The 23918-nt window shown below is 31.4% G+C and overlaps 1 protein-coding gene across 17 annotated transcripts in view; it reads right to left on the bottom strand.

Moving 5' to 3' along the window:
• Positions 1–53: 53 nt before the first annotated feature.
• The window catches only part of LOC143257592 (uncharacterized), an 82284-nt gene continuing 58419 nt past the window's right edge, over positions 54–23918 (bottom strand). For 16 of the 17 annotated variants that reach the window (XM_076516525.1, XM_076516526.1, XM_076516532.1 and 13 more), the window contains 8 exons: positions 21504–21634; positions 15228–15356; positions 9754–9944; positions 9181–9308; positions 8035–8265; positions 5865–6233; positions 5127–5199; positions 54–2273 (listed from right to left, as the gene is read on the bottom strand). In XM_076516525.1, the coding sequence (XP_076372640.1) occupies positions 1834–2273; positions 5127–5199; positions 5865–6233; positions 8035–8265; positions 9181–9308; positions 9754–9944; positions 15228–15356; positions 21504–21634 (1692 nt within the window). In that variant the 3' untranslated portion in view covers positions 54–1833. The remainder of the gene's footprint in view (positions 2274–5126; positions 5200–5864; positions 6234–8034; positions 8266–9180; positions 9309–9753; positions 9945–15227; positions 15357–21503; positions 21635–23918) is intronic. The other variant, XR_013031950.1, reaches the window with a different exon arrangement.

Below are 23918 nucleotides of genomic sequence, written 5' to 3'. Positions count from 1 at the left end.
TACTAAGCTGCTGCTAGCTCAGGAAGTTGTGAGAAATAAAACAGAGCAAGCACTTTAAAAAAAATTAAAATATTTATTTACTAAATTTTAAATATTTAAACACAAAATTGCTTTCAACACACACAAATGAACAAAAACTTAATACAATAACATACCTTGTTTCATTAGAAATGTAACTTGTTAAAAACCACATTGACAAAAACATAAATATACATTACTTTATATAGCAAATAATGATTGGTTCAAGAAGATATAAGCAAAATAAGATAAAGTTGGAAAAAAAATGGAATATTTTGAAATGTTTCATCTCATCATTAATTACAAGTAACATAAAATAATACTATACTTGCAGTAATGAGTTTCTTAAATTAATATTTATAAAGCAACAGGAAGCAAATTTAAAAGCACAAATCTGGAAGACTAAAATATTCTTGAAATTTGTGACTTCGAGTGAAGAAAACATGAACATTAGGCTACAAAGATACAAGGTGTGGTTCTGATAACACAAACAACTACTGGTAGCAACAATCCAGCTAGACACAGAACCCTTTAAACTAAATCGAAAACATAAATATTAGGCTAGACAGATATAACCTGTGGTCCTAATAACACAAACAACTATTGGAAACAACAATCTAGCTAAACACAGAACCTTTTACACTCAATCAAAAACACAAAACATGAACATTAGGCTACAAAATACAAGGTGTGGTTCTGATGACACAAACAACTACTGGTAACAACAATCCAGCTAGACACAGAATATTTTAACATTAAACAAAGTTTGGTTTGGCTAGGAATACAGATTATTTTTATTGTATGTTTCCTCAGTGGAAAGTGTTTTAATATGGTCTGCGAGTTGGAAATCAAGTTTATCTGAACACTATTATCAAAATAATTAATCATCTTGAAAGACAGTTTCTAAATATATATATAACCACAAATCAGAACATTTCCTTTCACACACATAGGGTTAACTTCATGTGCTCCATGTTTTTCAAGAGTTTCCTATTTTAAAAGTACAAATCATTAGTTTTAAACTTCAGACCTTCAATTTAACTGATAAATAAAAGTGTAAATCATTAGCTTTAAACTTCAGACCTTCAATTTAACTGATAAATACTGATAATAACTGCATATGCTATGTACACAGGTACATGAAAACATATATAAGAAAGCATGCCTCTATATGTAAGCTAGTCATAACAAATATTAATATGTAATGTACAAAACAGAACTCACTGTTACACATCCCACTTTATTAAAATATCCCTTTTAAGGCTTTCAAACATTAAAAACAAGTCTTTTGTTCAAATGAAATAGTAACTAGTAAAACCTGTACCTAAACAACAGTAATTAGTGCTTGTATCAAGAGAACAGCAAAAATCAAGAATCAGTCACAAGAAATTTCTATACACATAGAACATTAATAATTATTCATAAAAACATGCTCTACCAAAAGAACAGCAGGAATTAGTCAAAGAAAATGTATCTGTATGTTTAAAACAGTAATAATTACTCATGTGTTACGTATATATTTAACCAATTTACACAAATTAACTTACGATAATTACAAAATTTTTGTATTAGGGGTGTTATTTCCAGGTGGCAACTATGAGAAACACTTTTAAAGTCACAAGATGTTATCATATTTTCTTTCAATATGTGAGGTATCTTTCAGCTAATTAGTAAACGTATTTGAAATTACATCACAAAATGTCTCTTAGGAAATATTAATTTCTTAATACTATTATGAACTGAAGAGTAAAAACCTTGTTTTATAATACACTGCAGAGAAACAATAGCTTCTACACATGTTATATAATTAGGACTTTATTTCTGAATACCCTTTAAAAAGTTCTTGTACTTAGTACCTTTCCCACTATTATCAAGAGATTTAATAGCTACTTCTATAATACTCTGTGGAGAATTATACTGAGGAGGTGAAGCATATGATGTATTGGCCTCTGATGCTCCTGACTTGTCAAAAGGCTCTTTAAAGTTGCATACCACCCCACACCCATTTCCAAGTTCAACTGTTTTAACAAGTTTGGTGGAAGGTAACATATTTATTTGTGAAGCACTTCCATAAACATTAGCAGGTTGAGAACAGACGGTTTGTGCACTAAATGGTTGTAGTTCAGATACATGAGACCTGAGACCAGCTGTAAGAGCAAGTTTACTAATTAGATGATAATGATAAATCATGAGGGTTCTTTGAAGTCTTACAGCTGTACGATGATTAGATTCAGCAATATAATCACTAAATTCACCTAAAGAAAAGAACAAAGGCATGTTTTATAACATAAAATTTCAGAAATAAACTATTTATAACAACAAAATGTGTAGGGGTGACAAAAGCACTATTTGTAACAATAACACATGAACAAAATGCTATCTGAAATGATAACGTGTTTTGATACAATAACATATATTACAAACAAAACACATTGTAACAGTAATATCTGTCATAGGAATATGTACAAAACAAAAATAAGCATTAACTTGAAAGAATAAAAAAGGTATCACCTGATATAACCATGTGTCACTAATAACTCTGATTTTATAATCACATTACCAGTACCACCATTTGTTATAATCATGTTACTAGTAATCATGGCCTATTTCAGTATGCACAGTTGCACACTTTGTGCAGCATTAGATTTTACAATGGGATGATATTGTCAAGATCATTTATTCAAAATCATTTAACTTGCTACAAACTGTTCAATATCTAGTAAAAGATCTAGAAGCATATTAAACCTTGGTCATTGCATCTGCATTGAGTATACCCCATTCTTATACACAGCTTAAACAAAAAACTTAAAACTTCTGATGGCTCCAGCTTACCAAATGAAACCATCTCTTATAAAATGAAAGCCAACATAAATATGCCCCTTACCTTGTATCATCACAACCTGCAGTGTCATATTAAATAAAAGATTCTCTTAATCATTACATTCACTAAACAAATAATAAAGAAAAAGGAACCTGAGTTTCAGAGAAAGTTTTGAAGTAGTTAATATTGACTGAATATAAAGTAACAATGTTCTATACAGTTGTGAGAGTGGTATTATTTATTGTGAAGTTGTTAATTTTGACTGGAGATATACGAGGTCTGTTCAAAAAATATGCGGACTGTTTGAATTGCACGGCTCCAGTTGGTTCCAGGGTAATTGGTGTCGCAAGGTTCGCACAGATCAGCTGATTACGACGCCATTTCCCGATTGCAGATATCTTCATTTGTGTATTAGCTACGCGGTTTTAAGTGAAGTGCGATTTTTTCGTTTGGCGGATTTCAGAATGAATGGCCTGAAGGAGCAACGACTTGCTGTGAAATTTTGTGTTAAACTTGGAAAATCTGCGACTGAAACTTTTGCTATGCTTAACACGGCTTACGGTGATGTTGCTATGAAGCGTACGGCATGTTTCAAGTGGCATGAACGTTTTAAGGATGGTCGACAGTCCATTGAAGATGATGAGTGTCTTGGACGTCCTTCCACGTCAACTGACGACACACACGTCGACAAAATCAACACCCTGGTGTGGGCAAATCGACGTCTGACTGTCAGGGAGCTTGCTGAAGAGTGTGGGATATCAATTGGATCTTGTTACGAGATTTTGACCGAAAAATTGAAGATGCACCGCATTGCTGCGAAATTCAGCCCTCAGAACTCGCGAGTTTTTGGCCAAACACTCGATCACTGTTCTTCCCCAACCCCCTACTCACCTGACCTTGCTCCTTGCGATTTTTTCTTGTTCCCCAAACTCAAAAGACCCTTGAAAGGAAGAAGATTTGAGACGATTTCTGAGATTAAGGCAAATACGACGAAGGAGCTGGAGGACATTACAAAGGAAGCGTACCAGGACTGTTTCAACAAGTGGAAACACCGTTGGGATAAGTGTGTGCGTTGGGAAGGAAAGTACTTTGAAGGGGTCCCAGACCTGTAACTTCTAAATAAAGTACATTTTGTTTTATGACGTCAGTCCTCGTATTTTTTGAACAGCCCTCGTAGTAAGAATGTTCTCTAGAATTGTTCGAGTGTTGTTATTTATTTTAATGCAATTAATATTCACTGGACATTACATTCAAGATGTTAACTACAGTTGTGAGAGTGTTATTATTTATTTTGAAGTTGTTAATATTGACTGGACATAAAGTAACAATGTTCTCTACAGTTGTGAGAGTGTTATTATTTATTTGGAAGTTGTTAATTTTGACTACAGATATAGCAAGTATGTTCTTTACGGTCGTCTGAGGGTTATTATTTATTTGAATTTGTTAACATTCACTGGAGATAAAGTAAGAATGTTTTCTGCAGTTGTGAGAGTGTCATTATTTTTATTGAAGTTGTTAATTTTGACTATACATAAAGTAACAATATTCTCTACAGTTGTCCGAGGGTAATTATGTATTTTAATGTAGTTAATATTCACTGGACATAAAGTAACAGCATTCTCTACAGTTGTCTGAGTGTTATTATTTATTTTGAACTTATTAATATTCATTGGACATAAAGTAACAGTATTCTATACAATTACAAGAATGTTATTATTTATCTTTAAGTAATCAATATCCACTGGACATAAACTTAGTGTTCTCTACAATTGTGAGAGCATTATTATATTTTTTAAGTTACCAATATTCACAGTGTTACTACCTTTAAACAAAGAAGCAGCCTGTAGCAGTGTTACTCCTGTTAAACACTTTATGAGTACCAGTTAGACAAAGAAGCAGCCTATAACAGTGTTACTTCCGTTAAACACCTTACGACTACCAGTTAGACAAAGTAGCAGTCTGTTACAGTGTTACTTTTATTAAACACTTTACAACTACCAGGTAGACAAAGAAGCAGTCTGTTAAATATTTCATCACTATCAGCTTGTTAAAATATTTTGCAATAGTCTCCTTTTAAAAAATTTACCAATACCATGTCTGGTTTAATTGGAAAGAGATATTTATCTTAATTATAGCTTTGCCTTCAAATTGTGATACTCGTAAATCTCTTATTTGAAAGAACCAACCACTTAAGTATGTGGTCAATGCATTTTCCTTGGTGTATATGGGGTCCTAATAAAATGCCCAGTCAGGGTTGAATTGTGTTTAATATAAAATGCATACTTACCGAATATTTTCTGAACTACTTCTAAACATTTTTCTTTCACTGTAATAGGATCTAAACTCATCCTCCATTCAGTCTGAAATCAAATAGCAATAACTTGCATAACCTGTATACATAATCCTACTAAACACCTAAAACATTTATCCCAGAACAAATAAGTATGTTCTTACCCTGAAATACTACAAAGATTCTGTCCACAACCTTTGGAATGCTATAGGAAAACATTATTACTTAATAGTACCTAGGACAAATAAGTCACTAAAAGCAAAAAAAGGTATAAAACTTAGCAAGTCATGTCAAATTGCAGTTAGTCTTCACAATGCAATACAGCACATATTCAATCAAATATAGTTGACAAATGATTCACAACATCATTACAAAAATGTTATATCATCTAAGTTACAGAGAAAGAGAGAAGTTAAATCACCTCTGCTACAGTTTAGACATGTTTTGTGTTAATGACAAGATTACTAACCTGAAAAATATAAGCATATTTAGCAGATAATGCTATAGCAACAAAGTGAAATATAGCTGAACAGCTTTCATTACAATTACATTTAAATCACAGAACTACAGCTTCTAATTTCAGTTTATCAGCTGCCAACACTACATTTTGATGTGGCCTCCTTTAAATTTAAGTTTACTGTCAGTGTTTCTAACTCAGAAATCAGTATTGCACAAGTGTCTAGAAAAGAATAAACTAAATAAAAAGTCAATATTTTTATATAATTTTCTACTTACTTGTGTTTCCTGATCATTTAATTTTCTTATCTGTTTCTTTTCATAATCATTCTGTATTTCATCCCTGACAGAAGAATGCTGCTTTTTAACTTCAGTTTTTATTTCATTTTGAGACTGAAGCTCTATCATCTTTTTCTTCAGTAACACCACAGCTTCTGAAAATTCTTCTTTCAGCCTCTTGACTTCACTTTCATGTTTTCTCTCAGAAGACAACAAAAGTTTCTGATATTTCTTAATTTTCTCTTTCAAATCCTTTTCTATATTTTGAAATGTCAAGAGCTCCTTTTCAATTGTTATCAACTCCTGATTTCTGTCATTATCATCATCAGTAGTTGAATCAGTCTGGATATCTTTATCACAAAAGTTATTCTAGTTGTCAAAAAAAAAAATCTTAATAGTACAAATTACTGAACTTACACCTTATCATAGTAAACACAAGGTGAACATTCCAAGTTTCTATTTGTGACTTCTTTCAGCCTTTCTTGTACCAAGTATTTTACTAATATCCTTTCAGTTTTTTTCCTCTGTCACAGAAGAAATACTCAACAAACTTCCATGAAACTTCAGAAGTAGGTAAATGTATAGTTTTAGATTATATATATATGTTATTCACTTTACTTCTATCACAAATTGCTACAATATGAAATTTCTTTAACTGAGATACTTTTTTCTTTTAATTTGTTCAAACGAAAGACTTATTTATGGTTTAATTTTTCTTCAACATTGATCAAAAGGTTCTATTTTACATATCCAATCAGTTTCAACTTGACTGATATTCATATATTATCATACTTTGCCAATTACAGTAGTTACAACTTGTGGCTAAAAGTCATAAAAAGCATTGTAGAAAATTGTAAAGATTTATCAATGATCCAGGACCTGACCTTTCAAATCATGTCAGATTGAATAAATATAATTTATTTTCAATCATTATAATAGTTTTACTTGAAACATTCTTGTTCAAGATAAGTTATAGTTAATATAGTTTGTTTTTTTTCAATGAATGCAAGTTATTTTACTTATGTTGACTGGTTGATTACAAAATATTAGTATTAAATAAATAAAGAATTGAGTTAGTGGAATATTTTGACATTGCCTAACATACTCTTCAATCTAACTAAGCTTATCTAATGCCTTATCAAAGAAAATTTCTATAGTTTCCAAATAAATATACTTTAACAAGAAATGAAAAAAATGTCCAAGGAAACTAACAAATTTCTATATCTATCTATACACTTTCATTAGATTCCATTGTTCTTCTCTTAATAACTTTCCCATAAAGCCATGAATTACTTCTTACACTACTTTATTCAATCTATATTAACATCAATACTTCAAAATGTGTTCTATCCAGTGCTATTTAAACTCTTCTGTAGCTACTTCCAAATCAAACCTTCATTGTTTATTGTTTATATTCCATATTTTTTATCATAAAAAAGTAAAATTAAAAGTCTGTGGTAATGAAACTACAGATAAAGACAGAGTATTATATGATAAATAAAATACAGATATATACATATGTACATATATATATATATTCTTCACAAATGATAACTCCTTAAGAAATATTAGTTAATTCTAAAAACAAATGAATAAGTTTGTTGTTTACAAGAAAAACTTGGATTTCTAAAGAAATGATAGTTTGATCATTTCATTTACAACAGAAATAATATAGACATAGGAAAACATGATAAATGTATATAGATTTAACATCAAATATACTGTAAATGTAAGAAAACATAGTGACTTTGTCAGATACAGGATCACTGATATACAAGTCACAAAAAGAGAATGTAAAAACACCACCATCAAGATTAGACTTAATCTCACTACTAGATGGGTTTTCTGTGTATTGTACATAAAAAATAAGTGATTTTACATATATTTTAGATGATTCCTTTGGTGGAAATTTGAAATAGGAAAAAAACACAAAATATCTTAATATAATGCAGTATAATATTAATCAACATGTATGAGTTATCCTAATATAATTCGAAATGCACACCCCACCATAATATAATATTGTATACCTCGTTAGTAGTGAGTGATATGTAAATGAGTAACTTACTTAATGATAACCATGTTAATAAATAAAAAATGGTACTTATGAAGTTTTGTGGCTCAAAACTGACAAATATTGCTGGAATTACTTTTTAACATATCAATATACCTTTTTTCTCTGCATTTCAGCTTGTATTTCTGCAACTTTTCCTGTTAAGAACTCAGCATTGTGATGCATGATTTCTTCTACTCTGGCTTTGTAGAGATGTTGTAAATTATATTTACAATGAGTCCATTTTGTTTCATACTCCTGTTGGACCTCTTCTACTGCTTTCTTCTTCTCTTGCTCATACTGCATGTGCAGTTCTTCTTCCAGCTTCTTTCTTAGAGCCATTTCTTCCTAAAAGAATCATGGAACATTTATTAAAAGTTAAAACTTGCAACTGTTTTTCATTTATATTAAATAATCAATCATTTATAGATATAAATTTAAGATATTATGTTTCTCAAAAAACAATATTGAACACTTAAACATATGGTGTATTCAACCATAGATACTAAGCATGCTCAAAATGTTTCATTATTGTAGTTGTAATGTACCCTGTAGATTTTAAAAAATTATACAAAATACTTAAAAATATTTATAATATTTTCCCCCCAAAAAAAGAGAGAGGGGGGAATCAATTATTAACGTAAAATTCAAATCTTCCTATCAGGGTTTAAACATGAATTGCCTTTAAAACCCTTGAGTCACTAATTCTCAAACAGCTTAACAAACTGAAAAATTACATGACACTGAAAATTTATTTTCGGCTCTTAAACTTAAGTGTAAGTGTAACATAGTAAGTTAGTTCTTCATGCACACTATCACAAAATTCTAAGAAAGTAATAACAGTAGAAAGTGGAACACAGTGTGATTCAGTTCTTCGTGCACACTATTGTGGACTTACAGGAAAATATTAAGAGTAAAAATTTGAACACAGTGTGATTCAGTTCTTCATACATATTATTGTGATATTATAGGAAAGTAGTAGCAGTAGAAAGTGGGACTCAGTGATTTAGTTCTTCATGCACACTGTCATGAACTTGTAAGAAAGTAGTAACTGAAGGAAATGGAACATTGTGATTCAGTTGTGCTTCACACACACTATTGTACACTAATATGTTGTCTGAGGTATTGTGGATAAAATTACTTAGGCTGGTACATGAAACTTAAATATAAGTTGTGTAGAAACCTTCATTAAATTAAATTTTTTTTGTCAAAATAATTATGATAAATTTGGGCATCCAAAAGCAATAAAACCTTCATCTTCACCTCTTCTATCTTGTTTCTTTTCCAGGTTTCTTTATATTCTCCAATCCACTTTTCCTCTGATTTAGCCATCTCTGTTTCTAATCTTTTTGTGTATTCTTTTTCAGCTTCTTTCAACCACTCTTCTTTTGCTTATAAAATATAAAGATGTCACATCATATTACAGCAGCACGGTCTATCATATCACCTTTGCTTGAATACAAAATTACCTCCTCAAAGTTTTGTATCTTAACTTGAAGTGGTATGATAATCAAGAACTGAAATATCCTCATCATCAGTATTAAAAAAAGAACAATCTTATGTCACAATAAATTAAGAAATAGTAAGATAGGAGAAATTACAAAATAAGTATCAAAAATCCAGATCTACACTCACAAAGTATCCCATAGCCATGTAACTATTCATGCTTTTATCTACTTTACAAGAACATACTAATTTGAACCATAAACTTATCTACTTTATAAAAGTGTAGCATTCTAAAACACGACTTATTTTCTTTACAATAATGTATTAATTGCATGAACTTACTTACTTTACATTTTAAAACATGAATTTATCTATATTACAAGAATGTACCATTCTGAAGAATGACTTTCCACTTTTCATTAGGTTGACTATCTTCAGAAAATCCTTTTTCTTGGATAGCTTTCTGAAGCTTCTCTTGTAGATCAAGAACTTGGTTTTCCACAAACTCTTTTTGATGACACACTTTCACATAGAGATCTTTGACACCATCCAGTGCTGTGGCAAGTTCTCGGATGTGATTACTGATTAAATAATAAAAAAAAAAGAACAGAAGTTGTACGTACATGTATTTCATGAACATGGTTTAAACCAGTTATGCTAATTAGTTCTGGTACAAAATAAAATGCTTTTGCTACCAACACAACGAAAATTAGTATCTTGTTACACATGCTTTTGATAGGTGAGAAACACTACATCAGGAAAAACACATTGTTTATTGTTTTCTTTACCTGTGTCCCATTTTAACCATTTGAATACATTATTCTTCTGTATTCCTTAAAACACTTCTTAAATCTGGAAATTTTCTGATTAACCAATTCAAGCACAGCTAATTTACCATTTGAATTATCCAATGGTTTGAATTCAATTTAAAAAAATTGTCATAAGATGTTTTGATTATAAGAGGAAGTAGTATTAACAACACTCAAAGACAAACCAATTATTAGAGATTAGAAATAAGTTAAAACACTTCTCTCTTAGAATTTTATTATTTTAGTGTGGCAAGAGAAAAAGTAAAGATTTCCCTTATCTGTAAACATATTCTAAATAGATAGTTGTCTCTTTGCATTAACAAAAACTTTTTACCTTACATGCACTGCCTTATAAAGTTCCCACGCTACTCATGCTAAGATGTATTGCACCATTCTATGATGTAATCACCATTAGCATATAGCCCTACACTAATAGGAAGGCTATGCATCCTCCATGCATCATAATCAACAGAAGCACTAGCAGGTGAGCTTCTGTCCATTCTTGTCTAAGCAAATTAAATAAACTGGAAACAGCAAAGTTGTGGTGCAAAGATACCAGTATTTATTTAAGATACATTTTCAGATAAGAAAAATATCACCTTAATAAATACTACTCATCTCTGAACCACAATGAGAAAGAAACCTACACTGAAGATGATAAAAGGCAATGCAAAAAAATAGAAAATACGAGTTTTTTTCAGAAAACATTGTTAAAAATAGAAAGTCATAGAATGGGATGTCCAAAAGGCAGAGGAGCGCATTCATCTCAAGCAATGTTATTGAGGTATTTGTTGTTAGGAAAGGAGATGTTAAAGTGTTGCTAAAGTAGATGGCAATGTAATATAGCTCAGGTGGCCATTATCTCACAGATGAGGAACAGAACATAGTGTGTTATGTTGTTAGAGCTAGAAGTCAAGTTCTTTGTAAGAGAAATGCTTACATGACATAAACACCAAAAACTCTTGTGCATCCCAGACCTGTATTCCAATGCAAACCCAAGATTCATTTCATTGGACCAAACCACCATAAAAGCCTTGGTTATTAATATGGTGTAATATGGTGAAGCTCTTCTTCCCAATAGATCAGGTACCAAGAACTTCACTTTAAAAGAACATGAGCAGTGAAAAGGTATGATCTTGGGATAGGTTATTGTGAAGCACACCAGCAGCACAATGTGCTACTTGTGCAAGAGGTGAAAAAAAAAAACTGTGCATCCACTGATGTCTCAGAAACCACTAAAGAGGAAACTTTTATGGGTTCATTCAATAAGAACAGGTGACTCAATAAAAGAGATTCTACAAAAGTCATGTGGAAAGGAAGGAGATATGAAAGCCTTGGAATAAAAGAACTCTGTGTCACAAAGACAAAAGATGGGATATAATACTGAATTACATAACCTAAATAATATAACTTCCAATGAAGAGGAGAAGTCACAACAGAGCAAACCCCAATGGAAGAAGCAAGTAGAGGCCAAACATCCATACAGTAGTGGAACAATAGGTTTCAAGAAAATAACCTCCAAGTAAAATCCAACTGGATACATTGAAAAAGAGAAGAACTGAAAATAAATATTAAATCACTGCAGAAAAATTAAAGGAAGAAAAAGGTAAGCACACAAGTAGGAACGTGGAGAAAGTGTCTGAGACCATAAACGTAATCATCCAAAACCAGGGAGAGTATCCACAGGAGAGTGAAGAAACTGCCCATCCAAAACAAACCAAAGAAAGTGTCAAGTGAGAGACTGACATCTGGTTAACAAACTCCCATCTTCATCTGAATGATAACAAAATGGGAGTAAAACCTCAGAGTGGGGTTAATGGATTGACATATAGTATTTGAAACACGTGAAATGAAAAAGGGAAGAACATGAGGAAGACCCTGAGAAAGCACCTGAAGATCTCAGTAGGCTGCAACAAAGGCTGTTCATCCATGAACAAAGTAGGAGAGTAGAGATCCCATAGTGTTAAACCTTCTAAGAACTACAATGACTAGCTCTCAATAAGTGCAGACTACAGATAGTAACAAGAATACAAGGAAAATAGGAGGTAACCTCATGAGGTTGTAACTGATGAGAAACTTGGTGGAAATTCCTGATCCCAAAGGCAAAAAAAACAACATGAACAAGGATGTCTGCTAGAGAGTTGCATAACCTCAAGATGTCAGTGCGTAACAAACACCTTAAAGAAACCACATCACAAAGAAATTTTCATGAGAGAAAGCCTGGAATAGAAAGGGGGATTTATTGGAGGAAAAACGGGAAAGTAAAAGAATGGAAATATAAACATTCTTGACATATTCATTGGCAAAAAGCAAAAATTACTACCCTCAACAACAGCTACCTACACTTCCAGTCTTATCACTCAACTTTGGTACAATGCAGCATAATCCAGTGCCTGAATAACACAGATGAAAAACAAAAACATGCAATGAAATATACATTAAAACAGAATGTACAAAATATTATAAAGTGTTTTAAACAGAATGATTATACTTCTAACTTCATCACCAATTCTTAAAAAAAAAAGACCATAATAGAGAGAAAATATAAGCAAAATTTAAGTAAAAATCACAACATACAGCCAAGACATCTATTACGCATATTACAAAACAATAAGATACATCCTGATTAAAATTAAAAAAGAAACTTACAAATAAAAAAACACAAGAAAAATTTATGAAATTTAGTGTTCCAATAAAACTTACATTGAAGATATAACAGGAAGACAGCTCAGGATTAGAATAAAGTAACACAAAGACAGATTAATGAAAATACAGCACTAAGCCATTACAGAACATGTTATGTTAAAATGAAACAAAACAGATTGGGGACGGGGACAAAGTTAGAATCATCAATTCAGACAAATTTTGACCAACAACCTAATAAACATTCATTAAACAGAACTGAACACAGAAATTGGCAACTTATGTAACTCTAAAAATCAAGCCCAGAAACAAACAACCAATCAAAGCACATCAACTTCAATCCATCTGCATGTTATATACAGCTAGACGTAGCCTGCAAAAACCGACCTGAATATGATAAACAGAACACATTGAAAATGTTGTTTTCTACACTTAGTGCTACATAAGTAAATTGTATATTTCTACAGGTATTTGTCTAATAGGCAGTTGCTGTCCATTTTAGAGTCAACTAAATATTGATACTTTATTTAATTTATCCATTAAAGAATAATATAGGCTTCTCAGCATATTTGTAGACTCTTTGTGAATTTTCAGATAACGAAATGCCTGACTGTGGCTATTTTTTTTATTAGTCTCTATTTTGTTACTTCCTTACATATTTTAATTTCAAGTCAGCTTAAATCTATTGCTATGGGTTACAGATCAAAGACATTATCATATCAAGTTTGTTGACTGACATTCAAAACTGCATTGAACTACTACTTAATAAATATATGTCAATAAGTTTAGTATTAAACTGTATATTATATTTCAAACTTTAGTATTATGCATTATTTAATTTCAAATTTAAAGGTAAATATTAAAAAAGAAATCCTAAGTATCAATTTGTGTGCATCATGTGGTATGTTGAATGCAGCATTGAGTAAAATTAGACGTTTTTGATGTTTAAATACAAAGCTACAGTTTCTTATAATCAAGAACTCAAATTGCTGAGATTTCACTCATGTACTGAATCAAACATAGTGGTTCTACTCACTTTTTTTCCATTTTTAGAAACACTTCCTTATATACACTTACTTTTGTCTATGACAGGTGAATAACTCAGAATGCCTCCCTGTGGCTTTCTCAGCCATTTTCAAATATTATGACAACTTTGTCTTTTATTAGAAATCTTCAAGCTGGAAGGTTGAGTCTTTAGTCTGCTCAAAATTTCATTTATATTTTTTAACCTCAAATACTTCATAATTACAAAGTTTGATAAATTATAGTGAAATTCTAAGGTATTGAGGTAATTTATGATTTTTTAGTTATTTGAAATGTATATATAAAACCATAAAAAAACATTATTTCATTTCACATCTTCCCCATGCAAAATTTTATAAAACTTAGCAACCTAAGACAAACAGCAAACAAGCATAAAGTTCATAACTAAAAGATATAATTATTTGCTTTACTTCTTTATTTACTGTTCTATGTTTTAAGAAAAATATGTTTAACAGCTTATTTGAAATAAGAGCTTTTGTATGTACAGATATAATGTATTAAAACTGAAATGTTACTGTAACAAAACAATAGTCCACTAAAACACAGCCAAGATAAGTCACCTTGTAAAGGTCAGTTTTGTATTCTTGGAAAAGGTAACATGAGCACAACTTGTATAATGCTGGACATGCACTGTTGAAAGGTCAATGTAATAATAATTATCATATCTGAATGGATAATGTTATAGAATTCATTTAGACTAAATATTTGTTATACTTTTTAGTCACTCTAGAAAGAAAAAAAAACATTTATTTTTGGCAGAAACTGTGATGTCAGTCAAATTAACCCAACCAGTACAGAGATAAAATAGTAAAAATAACATACAAAATATAAAGTTTTTTCTAAAACATATTTGATAATATTCTGATGCATGAAAGGATATTTAATTAATTTGCATGTTGGATAGTCAAGATTTTGAAAGAAAATCTTTAACTTGCAAACTTTTGTGAAGATATGCATTTATTATCAAATATTGTATAATTACTTTCATGGTTAAAAGCTGTATGAATTCCACCAAACCCATAATGGAAGGGTTAATTATAAAAACTTCCTTTTGCAAGCTCACTGGTTGTTTGTGAATTACATGCAAAGCCACAAATGGGCAATCTGCACCAGCTACTATCCCAAATTCAACAATGAAAGCTGGAGGGAAGGTCATCATATTACCCACTTCCAACTCTTGGGCTACTCTTTTTTTTATCAATGAATAGTGGGATTGACCATCACATTATAATGCCCCCATGGATGAAAGAGCAAGCATGTTTGGTGGGACAGACATTTAAATTGGCAACTCCCAGATCCAGAATACCATCATTTCAATAACTGACACAATACTCATGTGCACAAGATAAAAAGTACATAATAGCTTACGTTAATTCTTTTATTTTTCCTTCATACACTTGCTGTAATTTTTCTTTTTCATTTTCAGACACCTTTGTTAGTTGTTGCTCCAATTTTTGTACAGTGTCCTGATGCATTTGTGAATATTCATCTCTGCACCTAAGAAAATGAGTTAAGTTACTAAAATGTTTAAATAATGGTTTCTAAGAAATACACTGCATTAAATCAACTGTACCACAGAAATAATAAAGACTTGTCTTTTTAAAACTTCGATAATCATTACTTCACAACAGCAAGGAAATATATCAAGCAAGTTTGAAAGCAGAAAACCCAAGAACTTTGGAAAGAATTTTTCATCATTCAGGGCTAAATAGAAAATGAAGATGTAAACCTGTCACACAAGATGTGTACATTGCACCAAATGTGAGACAGTAGTGAATGTGTTAGGTTTATGTGATGTAAATCACAGAGAAATAGTAGTTTTTGAACCACTGCTTACAAGAATCTATGGAAACATGTCTCCAATACAGTAACCACAGAACTGATACATTTTATTGGCATTCAACCTGAGGAAGGAAAGTCCACTTCCTGAAATGCTTGAATTATTATGTTTCTTTTCTGAAGCATGTTTTTTTCTTGATCCTGCATGCTTGGAATATCATCAGGAAAGTTGAAAAACAGTAATCATATTTTTACAAAGAGGAAGTATCATAATTCAGTACAAGTGTTTTATCTATACCACATGGTACAATAAATATAGGTTTTCATTATAATAAAAATTGTTTTTATGGCCAGTCTATTGTATTCACAAACACACAGTTCCATTGTTCTTTTCTCAGTGACTAGCTGCTAGCTGTGTGAAGTTGATTCATAACAACCATTTTACTGATTTCAATAATTTAATTTTATTGAACCATTATTGTTGTATGATTATATTCTTTCTATATACACTTAACAAGTTTGACCTATGTTTCCAGTGTAAGTTCAACAGAAACAAATGTACTTATAAAAATTTATAAAGATACAAAATTTGAGTTTGAGAAGCAACTTATGTTAGTGAAATTTTAAAAAGCCAACATTATTTAAATTAAAAAAAATATATAAAAATTATAAGCCATTATTCATACATAAGTTGTGGGAAAAGTTTTAGAAAGTCTGATAAAATATTTTTTCAAAGCCATTTAACAAAGTTTAAATCTTATCAGATGGTAAACATGGATTTATTAAGCAAAAATCTTGTCTTACAAATCTATTTATATTCTTTGAAAAGCTTACTGCTTATGCAAAGTAGGTTAAGGGTGTACATCTGGTGTATATGGATTTTCAGAAGTTATAATTTTCCAATACTAGAAATATGTTTCCAAAAGATAATTACTTCGTCACACACAAATAACTATTTTCATTCAGTCCCACCTCCTATGTACAAAAAGTATTTTGTGCATGCCACAATCCTTAAAGATGGAGATCTATCTGGAATTGAATGATCTTGTATGTAAATTATCATGCAACAACCATTCACGAAAAAGAGTGCGACATTCTCTCTTAATGGATGTCTTCTATTCAATTCTAATGAACTATTATTTTTGAGTTTTGCCAGAAAATATAAGAACCAGTTTTCAGTGGGAAGTGTGAGAAGAGATAAATACCTATTGCAAATACATTTTCAATGTAGGAAAATTATAACTTCTGCTACTGTACATTAATTCTCCTCACATAAACAGCTAGAATCTCAAATTGAATACACAGAAAAACCTTTCTGAGTGAAAGAGAAAGAAGCATCCATCAAAAGGACATTCCTCAACAAGAGATCTTTACTTTTGAAAGATCTCTTCTTGGGGGAGACTGCATCACTTCTAAGCTAGATATACTCTGCCCATTGTGAAAAAATATTACATGTATCAGCAGAAAGATGAAGGTGCACATCCAAGCATAAGAGAACTATGGCAAGACAGGGATCTGAACCATATAACATTTATTAATCTCAATCATGAAAAATATAAAACAGAGTAAGATTAAAAGGATGTGCCTCTAGATATAGAGTAGTTCAATAGCAATAGAACATAACTGCAAGTCAACTGCATCCAAAGCCTTTGCCTCTGAGAACTGAAATCCATGCGGGCTAGGATGAGGATCTTACCATCAGCAAGCCAACTACAATCCAAAACCCAGCCACAACACATTGACATCCACACAGGGGGTAGGAAAGAGAGTCATACCATCAGCAAGTCAACTATAATCAAAAACCCAGTTCATCCAGAACAGACATCAATATGATGGTAGGAAAGAGAATCAAATCAATAGCAGGTCAACCTCAAACCAAACCATCTGGAAAGGGGGTAAAAAAGAGGATCACACTGTCTTCACCTCAAATTTACCACACCAGAAGAAATCTGCTACCTCCTAAACCCATTAACAGGTACAGGATGATAATGTGAGAAACTGACTGATCAATCTGGGAACCTGACATCTGGTACCAAATACACGTATGTGTAATATAAACCATTTCTGTCAAACTTTAAATGACTAGAACCACTCCAAGCACAGGAGCATCCTCAGAATAATAAGAACACTGAGACACAGCTGAAGGGGAAGAACCATAGTAATCTGTAAGCACCTCTATCATGACCCACAACAAAAGTGTAAATGAGTGAGAGACTAGACACATATGTGATATACGTGTGAGAACTTATGTTAATTGTTTCAACTCTAAATCCTTAACCCAGCCATTGGGAACAGATATCAAAATGGAAGGAGAATTGGGGATCCCAATCTGAAAGGTAAACTGCAATTTTGATGGTTCTCTCCAGTGTTCAACAGTGGAAGATATCTTGTCATCTACACCAGCAGAATGCCACCACCCTACTCTGAAACTGAATGGTTTTATAATCATTCATGTGTATATTATATACATACATATACTTATATTTCATTAACACATTCAAGAGAATACCTCTGCTGTTCACAATCCCAGTGGCTGGGAACAGGATAAAGACTCTTGAGCTCTATGAGAAGAGCAAAGGGAGGATAAAGTATGATGGAGAGTTCAGAGGAATCACAACAATTGGGACAGTGCAATATGTGCCTAAGAGACTGTTTTGAAACAAGGCATGGGTAGCTATTTTCTTCTGTTTTGTAGTCTATGAGTGAGTACAATTTGAAATGGCAAAACTTATAAAACAAACTTTCCATGAGGATAAACCTATAAATGACCTTATGGAATATCCCATCTCTGTAGTGTACATTTAGTGGCCATGGAATTATAACTGTTAAATTCATCATGGCCTTAGAGTGTCGCTCTGACTAGTTTAAGTAAATCTTAACAGGTACCACTCATCACAGAGAAGGATCTGGAAAAAAAGAGAGAAACATGCCCCTGAAAAATAAAGAGGTATAAAAACTAAAAGGTAATTTACCCACTCACAGTCTCACAAAAGAGAGAAGGATGGCAACAGGTGGATGATGGTACTCAACAAGAAAAAAAGAACTGCACAATGCAGAGGATGGAAGATGAACGTATGTGGTGTAGTTCCACTGCTCGACAGATGAAGTATGTTCAATGGACAACATGGGGTAGACATGCAGGGAAAATGGAAAGTGCATAATCAAAATGAAGACACCAGGAAGAAAGAAGCAAGGAATAAAAGGCCAATGAAATCACAATTCAAACCCAATGGGTAAAGAAGCCTTTTACTTCAGACAAAGAAGTGGAGAAGGATAATTAAATTGAGGAAAATGGATTCAGTGGGAAAGAAAACTTGAAAATAATGAAGTAATACATAATAAGTGAGAAGAAATGTGGAAGATGGTAAGAACCAAAAAAGTCAAAAGAATATATCATATAGGGTGTTCGGAAAGTCACTGTGCAGTTTTGTAATCATATTTTATTCAGTCTATTTCAAGCCAGCAACTGATAGCTGTGTTTAGAAACAAAATAAGAAGAATCCAAGCCTGTATTGATGCCAACGGGGGTCACTTTTAACATTGTTTATAATTGTCATTCATATTTACTTCCTGTATTCTATACTGAAACATGTCTGTTAATAAATATATAAGTGCACAGTGACTTTCTGAACACCCTTTATAAGCTAAAAAAGGTAAGTTAATGAAACTGAACTAGAACAAAAGTAACAAATTTAGCCAAAACGGTAGATAAAACCTGATAAGTGCCAGTCTGGAAAGATAAAAAAACCTGAACCAGAGTGACATAGCTGAAAAAATGTTGGCAAGAAAACTGATAGCACAAGAAAAAAAAGAAAAAAAAACGTTATAAACTGGATGTAAACCTGTCTGAACTTGATAACAACAAGAGTAAGTGGAAGATGAACCAGAGACCACAAACATAAGAGGTAACTCACTAGAAAGTGATAAAAGATTCAAAAACTTTGCACAGAGGAGCACACCTCACAAGAGGTACAGTCACCAAAAATTATAAGTACTGAGAGGTCACTCCTTGGGAGAGTGTTTCAGGACAGGAAAGGAAATTAACAATAAGGACAAAAGCATCTGGAACACAACCTACCCAGAAACATATGACAAGTGTGTGGGTTCAAAAAAGAAAATTCACTGGCTACTGCACAGGGAACAAGAATGAGAGTCCTCTTGGTGAGTGAGATAAGTGGTAAAGCAAATAGGATTTTAAGTTGTATCTACAGAAATACTGAATATAGTGTAAAGAGGCTATAATTTCATTGTATAAGAACATTAAATTGTTGGAAAGAGTAGAAAGAAGGGTTATTAGAATGGTGTCATACAAGGAGAGGCTGAAATCTCTCTCTTTTTTTTTTTCAAGTGAAAACAAAGAGTTAGAGGGGGATCTGATTAAAGTATTTAAAATTGTAAATGGAATTGGCAGTATTGTTGCATTATCTTTTTTCATATTTAACAGTAAGAAGAGTATGATTAGGGGACATGAATATAAACTTTGGCAGAGTGGTAGTCATCTCCACCTCAGAGTGTTTTATTTTTCTAACAATGTGGTTCACCTTTGAAATGAGTTGTTTAGAGATGTTTGGATGCAATAAATTTAAGTGAGTTTAAGAGAAAGTCTAATATATACATAAATGATAAGGACTTGCTTCAAGATTTTTTAAAATGTATTTATTCATTAATAGTTTAGTTTAGAGGATGGAACAACTGAGATAAACGAACGGGTCTAACATTATCATAAAACATTTTTATATGTTAAGTTGGATTACATGATAACCTTTAAAAATACATTATAACTCATTGATAAGTATGAGATACATTCTATTCTCTGCACATTTAAGGTTCTCTAATTAGAGTTTAATTAAATATGGTACTACCTCAAGTCTCAATCATTAGATTCTTCACATGTATAGTGTTTTGAAATGTTTTAAAAATTTTTGAGTAAAAGATTTATTGAAATGAGATTTTCTCAAAACCAGTATAACTCTCAATGACAAATGGTAAATTGAATCACTGATAGGATATTAAATTTATTTTTAGCATGTCACAATCTTTATGATCTTAAAAAAATCTAGTTAAAAGCCTATTTAATATTATTGTTTTTAATAAGTGAAAGCAGTAACTCAAAATGATCACATATCTGAGATGAGAAATTGAGCTTTCTATAATGGTGACAAAAAAATGGAGATTACAATAAGAAAAAATGAAAGTACATTACAGAAGAATGGCAGAAAAGAGCTGAAAATGTGTTGAACAACAACAACAAAAACAGAAAGAGAAACATTTTAAATAAAGAACTATTCAATGAAGGAAGTTAGACAAATTGAGAAAAGAATAGTACATGAAAATGTATTTCCAAACCAAAAGTATATAAAAAACAAAGTAGGGTAGTTAATGGAAAAAAAAAATTTGGAGAAAAAGAAGCATGAAAGAGCATGACAAGTTTCAAGTACACCTAACAATATTTATTAAAGAAAACTATGTAGTAGTGTGCAAGATTTTCACACCACAGAGATAACTTGATAACAACAAAAGCCTGTCTGAAAGACAAGGAAAGTTTGTAGCAGTATCTATTGTTCCCATTAAAATTGAAAAGAAGCAGAGATAAAACATAAGTAAAGAAAATCATCTTGACAAACAGCAATGGAAATATTTAATTTTGTACTTGACTCTAGGAACCCTTTCACCAATCATCAAATACAGAATTATCGCATTCAACCATCAAACAGTATCCAGTTCATCCAAGAATTATTATCTTTAACACCAAGTGGTATTCAGAGTAACGCCCAGAATTATAAATTTTACCTCTGGGTCAACAATTTTCTGGAAAACCAATAGCTATGAGAACATAAAGGAAATTATTATACTAGAGAATCTTACCTTTTCACAGCTTCTTGTTTGTCTTCATCATGGTCTATCAACATCTGAGACATCTCATCTTTCAAATGCTGATTCATTTCACTAAGCTGTTCTTCACTGTGACATACGTACTCTAACCTATCTTTTACTTCCTATGAAATACAAGAAAAGTAGTAGAATAGAGTTGTCGTTAGTTCTTTGCCTAATAAAATACTTTCTATACAACACTTAATGAAGTATTAATACCTTTTGTGAAAAGTACTGTGCTATTTTTGTGAAGAATTGAGATAAAACTAGAGATGTATCATCACTTTATGAATTTTGTTTTCTATTTTTTTTATCATTATAACAGAAAATTAGAATGTACAGTAGTTCAAATAATGACTTCCTTTTAAGTATGACAAGACTAATTTTTTCTGTGCATGGAATGATTTCATATTCATCTGATCTCCCACAAATGTTTTCCTAACAGATGTAACTTACAACTGTAATTTTTGGGCAAAATGTTAATTAGCAACCTCTCTGCAATGACTTTTCTTCATATCAATAATGCAATTTAGAGAGACACATGAATACAGTGTATACAGTATGGAATTGAATAAAGGTCTTGTGACTTGAAATTGATTCATAGCTTAGTACACATATCTTATTACTCTTGGATGTTCAAGTCCAAACTCTTTGATACATACAGGTAGATATTTTGGTTTTACCAGCTCTCAGGTCCTAAAGGTAAAAAGGTACAGTCAGAAACTGTTGTTTGTCTTTGTTTATTCTTTTCATGAAGAGTAAATTTTGAGTTAGTGGCCTAGACATTAAGAAATTTGATTAAGATTTACTAGCAGGGTGTGAAAATTATTAACTCACAGTTTGTAGAGTAATAAACGTAATTAAACTGTGTAGTAAGCATGGTTAATGAAATGCTCCAATGCATCTGTAAGGCTGCAAAAGTCACTGAAAAGAAAAAGGCTCAAAGTGTTGATATTATAGCAACATGACATGGATACTGATATAGAACAAAGTTGTGACAAAACCAACAAAATAAATAAAACACAGAAACTGGAGAATGTTTGGTCAACTTGAAAATGTTTAAATACAGCACATCACATTTTATATAGTATTTGTTCAAAACAGATTACTCAGACTACAGTCTAACAATAATTTAATTCAGATATTTATTTTCATTCCTTTACTGGTTTCTTTTAAATTTGCAGAATGATCCCTTTTCAGAGATTGGATCAAAAGATTCAAGTTTCAAAATGAAATCTTGGTCTAATGTGGGTCTGTTTTGTTCAGTTAAGATACATAACTTTTGATGTTTGGTTCTTTGTTTAAAATTACAGTACTTTGTATAGATGTACTGTGGTTATTTTGAGTTGCAATAATAGTAAATATGGGATATACTTTTTATTGCGTTTGGTGAATCTTGTTTCAAATCTTCTTCTGGTTTCTCTGATGTAGAATTATTGAAATTTATAGCACATTATTTTGTAAATTGACACTACAATCATATGCTGAAAACAAGTAATAAAATTCTTCTTGATATAAAAGCTGCCAGATTCATGAAGATTCAAAAAAGTGACTCTGTTAAATATGCAAAGATGGACAATTTTTTTTATTAAACAAGTAAATGTAATAACTTTTCAGTGCATAATAAAAATATTATACATGGATGTTTGTGAAAGAAAAAAAAAAGTGATAAATGAATAAATTTACTATGTTATCTGACTACTTGTACGGTATATAAACCATTATGCTCAATCCCTGAAAATAGTGAAATGGAATAGCTTCAACTTGGTCATTTATTATCTGGTTATTGATCTTCTGAATAATGACTTCCTGTTAGATGCAACTTTTTATCATGGCAGACAGGCTGATCATACCCAAGAGGAACTACTGTATAATGATTAGAATAAACTAAATTATCAACTGTTAGGAGTATTTTTAGCCACTGATCTCATAATAATAACTTAAAAAATTCAGTTATCTGGTAAAAGCTAAATCAATATACTAAGCTCACAATACAAAACAGTAAAATTAATTTTACAAACAACAGGATATAACAAAAGAACTCTACTATAGTAAGGAAACTATTACATAAAAAGTTCCACAAATAGGATTTAACAAAAGTTACAAAAGAAATCTACACTGTAGTACCAAAGCTACTGGGTCCCCACTATATATATAATAAAAAAACAGACTTCAAATATTCCAGTGGCTCTTGCACCATTCAAAGCTTATCCAAAGTTCCAGATATTTATAATTCTAATCCTAAGTGTACCTAAAATTCTGATCATATTCACCCAAAACCTAAACTTTTGATCACAATGTTTATAATCTTCCAAAGAGATTTCTCTAAAACGTTCATCATCTGTAATGTTTGATCATAATAATTCAAAACCCATACTTTTGGTCACGTTGTTCATAATGCTCCTCTAC

The sequence above is a fragment of the Tachypleus tridentatus genome, chromosome 7 (assembly GCF_004210375.1).
Source record: "Tachypleus tridentatus isolate NWPU-2018 chromosome 7, ASM421037v1, whole genome shotgun sequence".
In the NCBI taxonomy this organism is placed as follows: Eukaryota; Metazoa; Arthropoda; class Merostomata; order Xiphosura; family Limulidae; genus Tachypleus; species Tachypleus tridentatus.
This window is presented reverse-complemented; position numbering and strand designations above follow the sequence as displayed.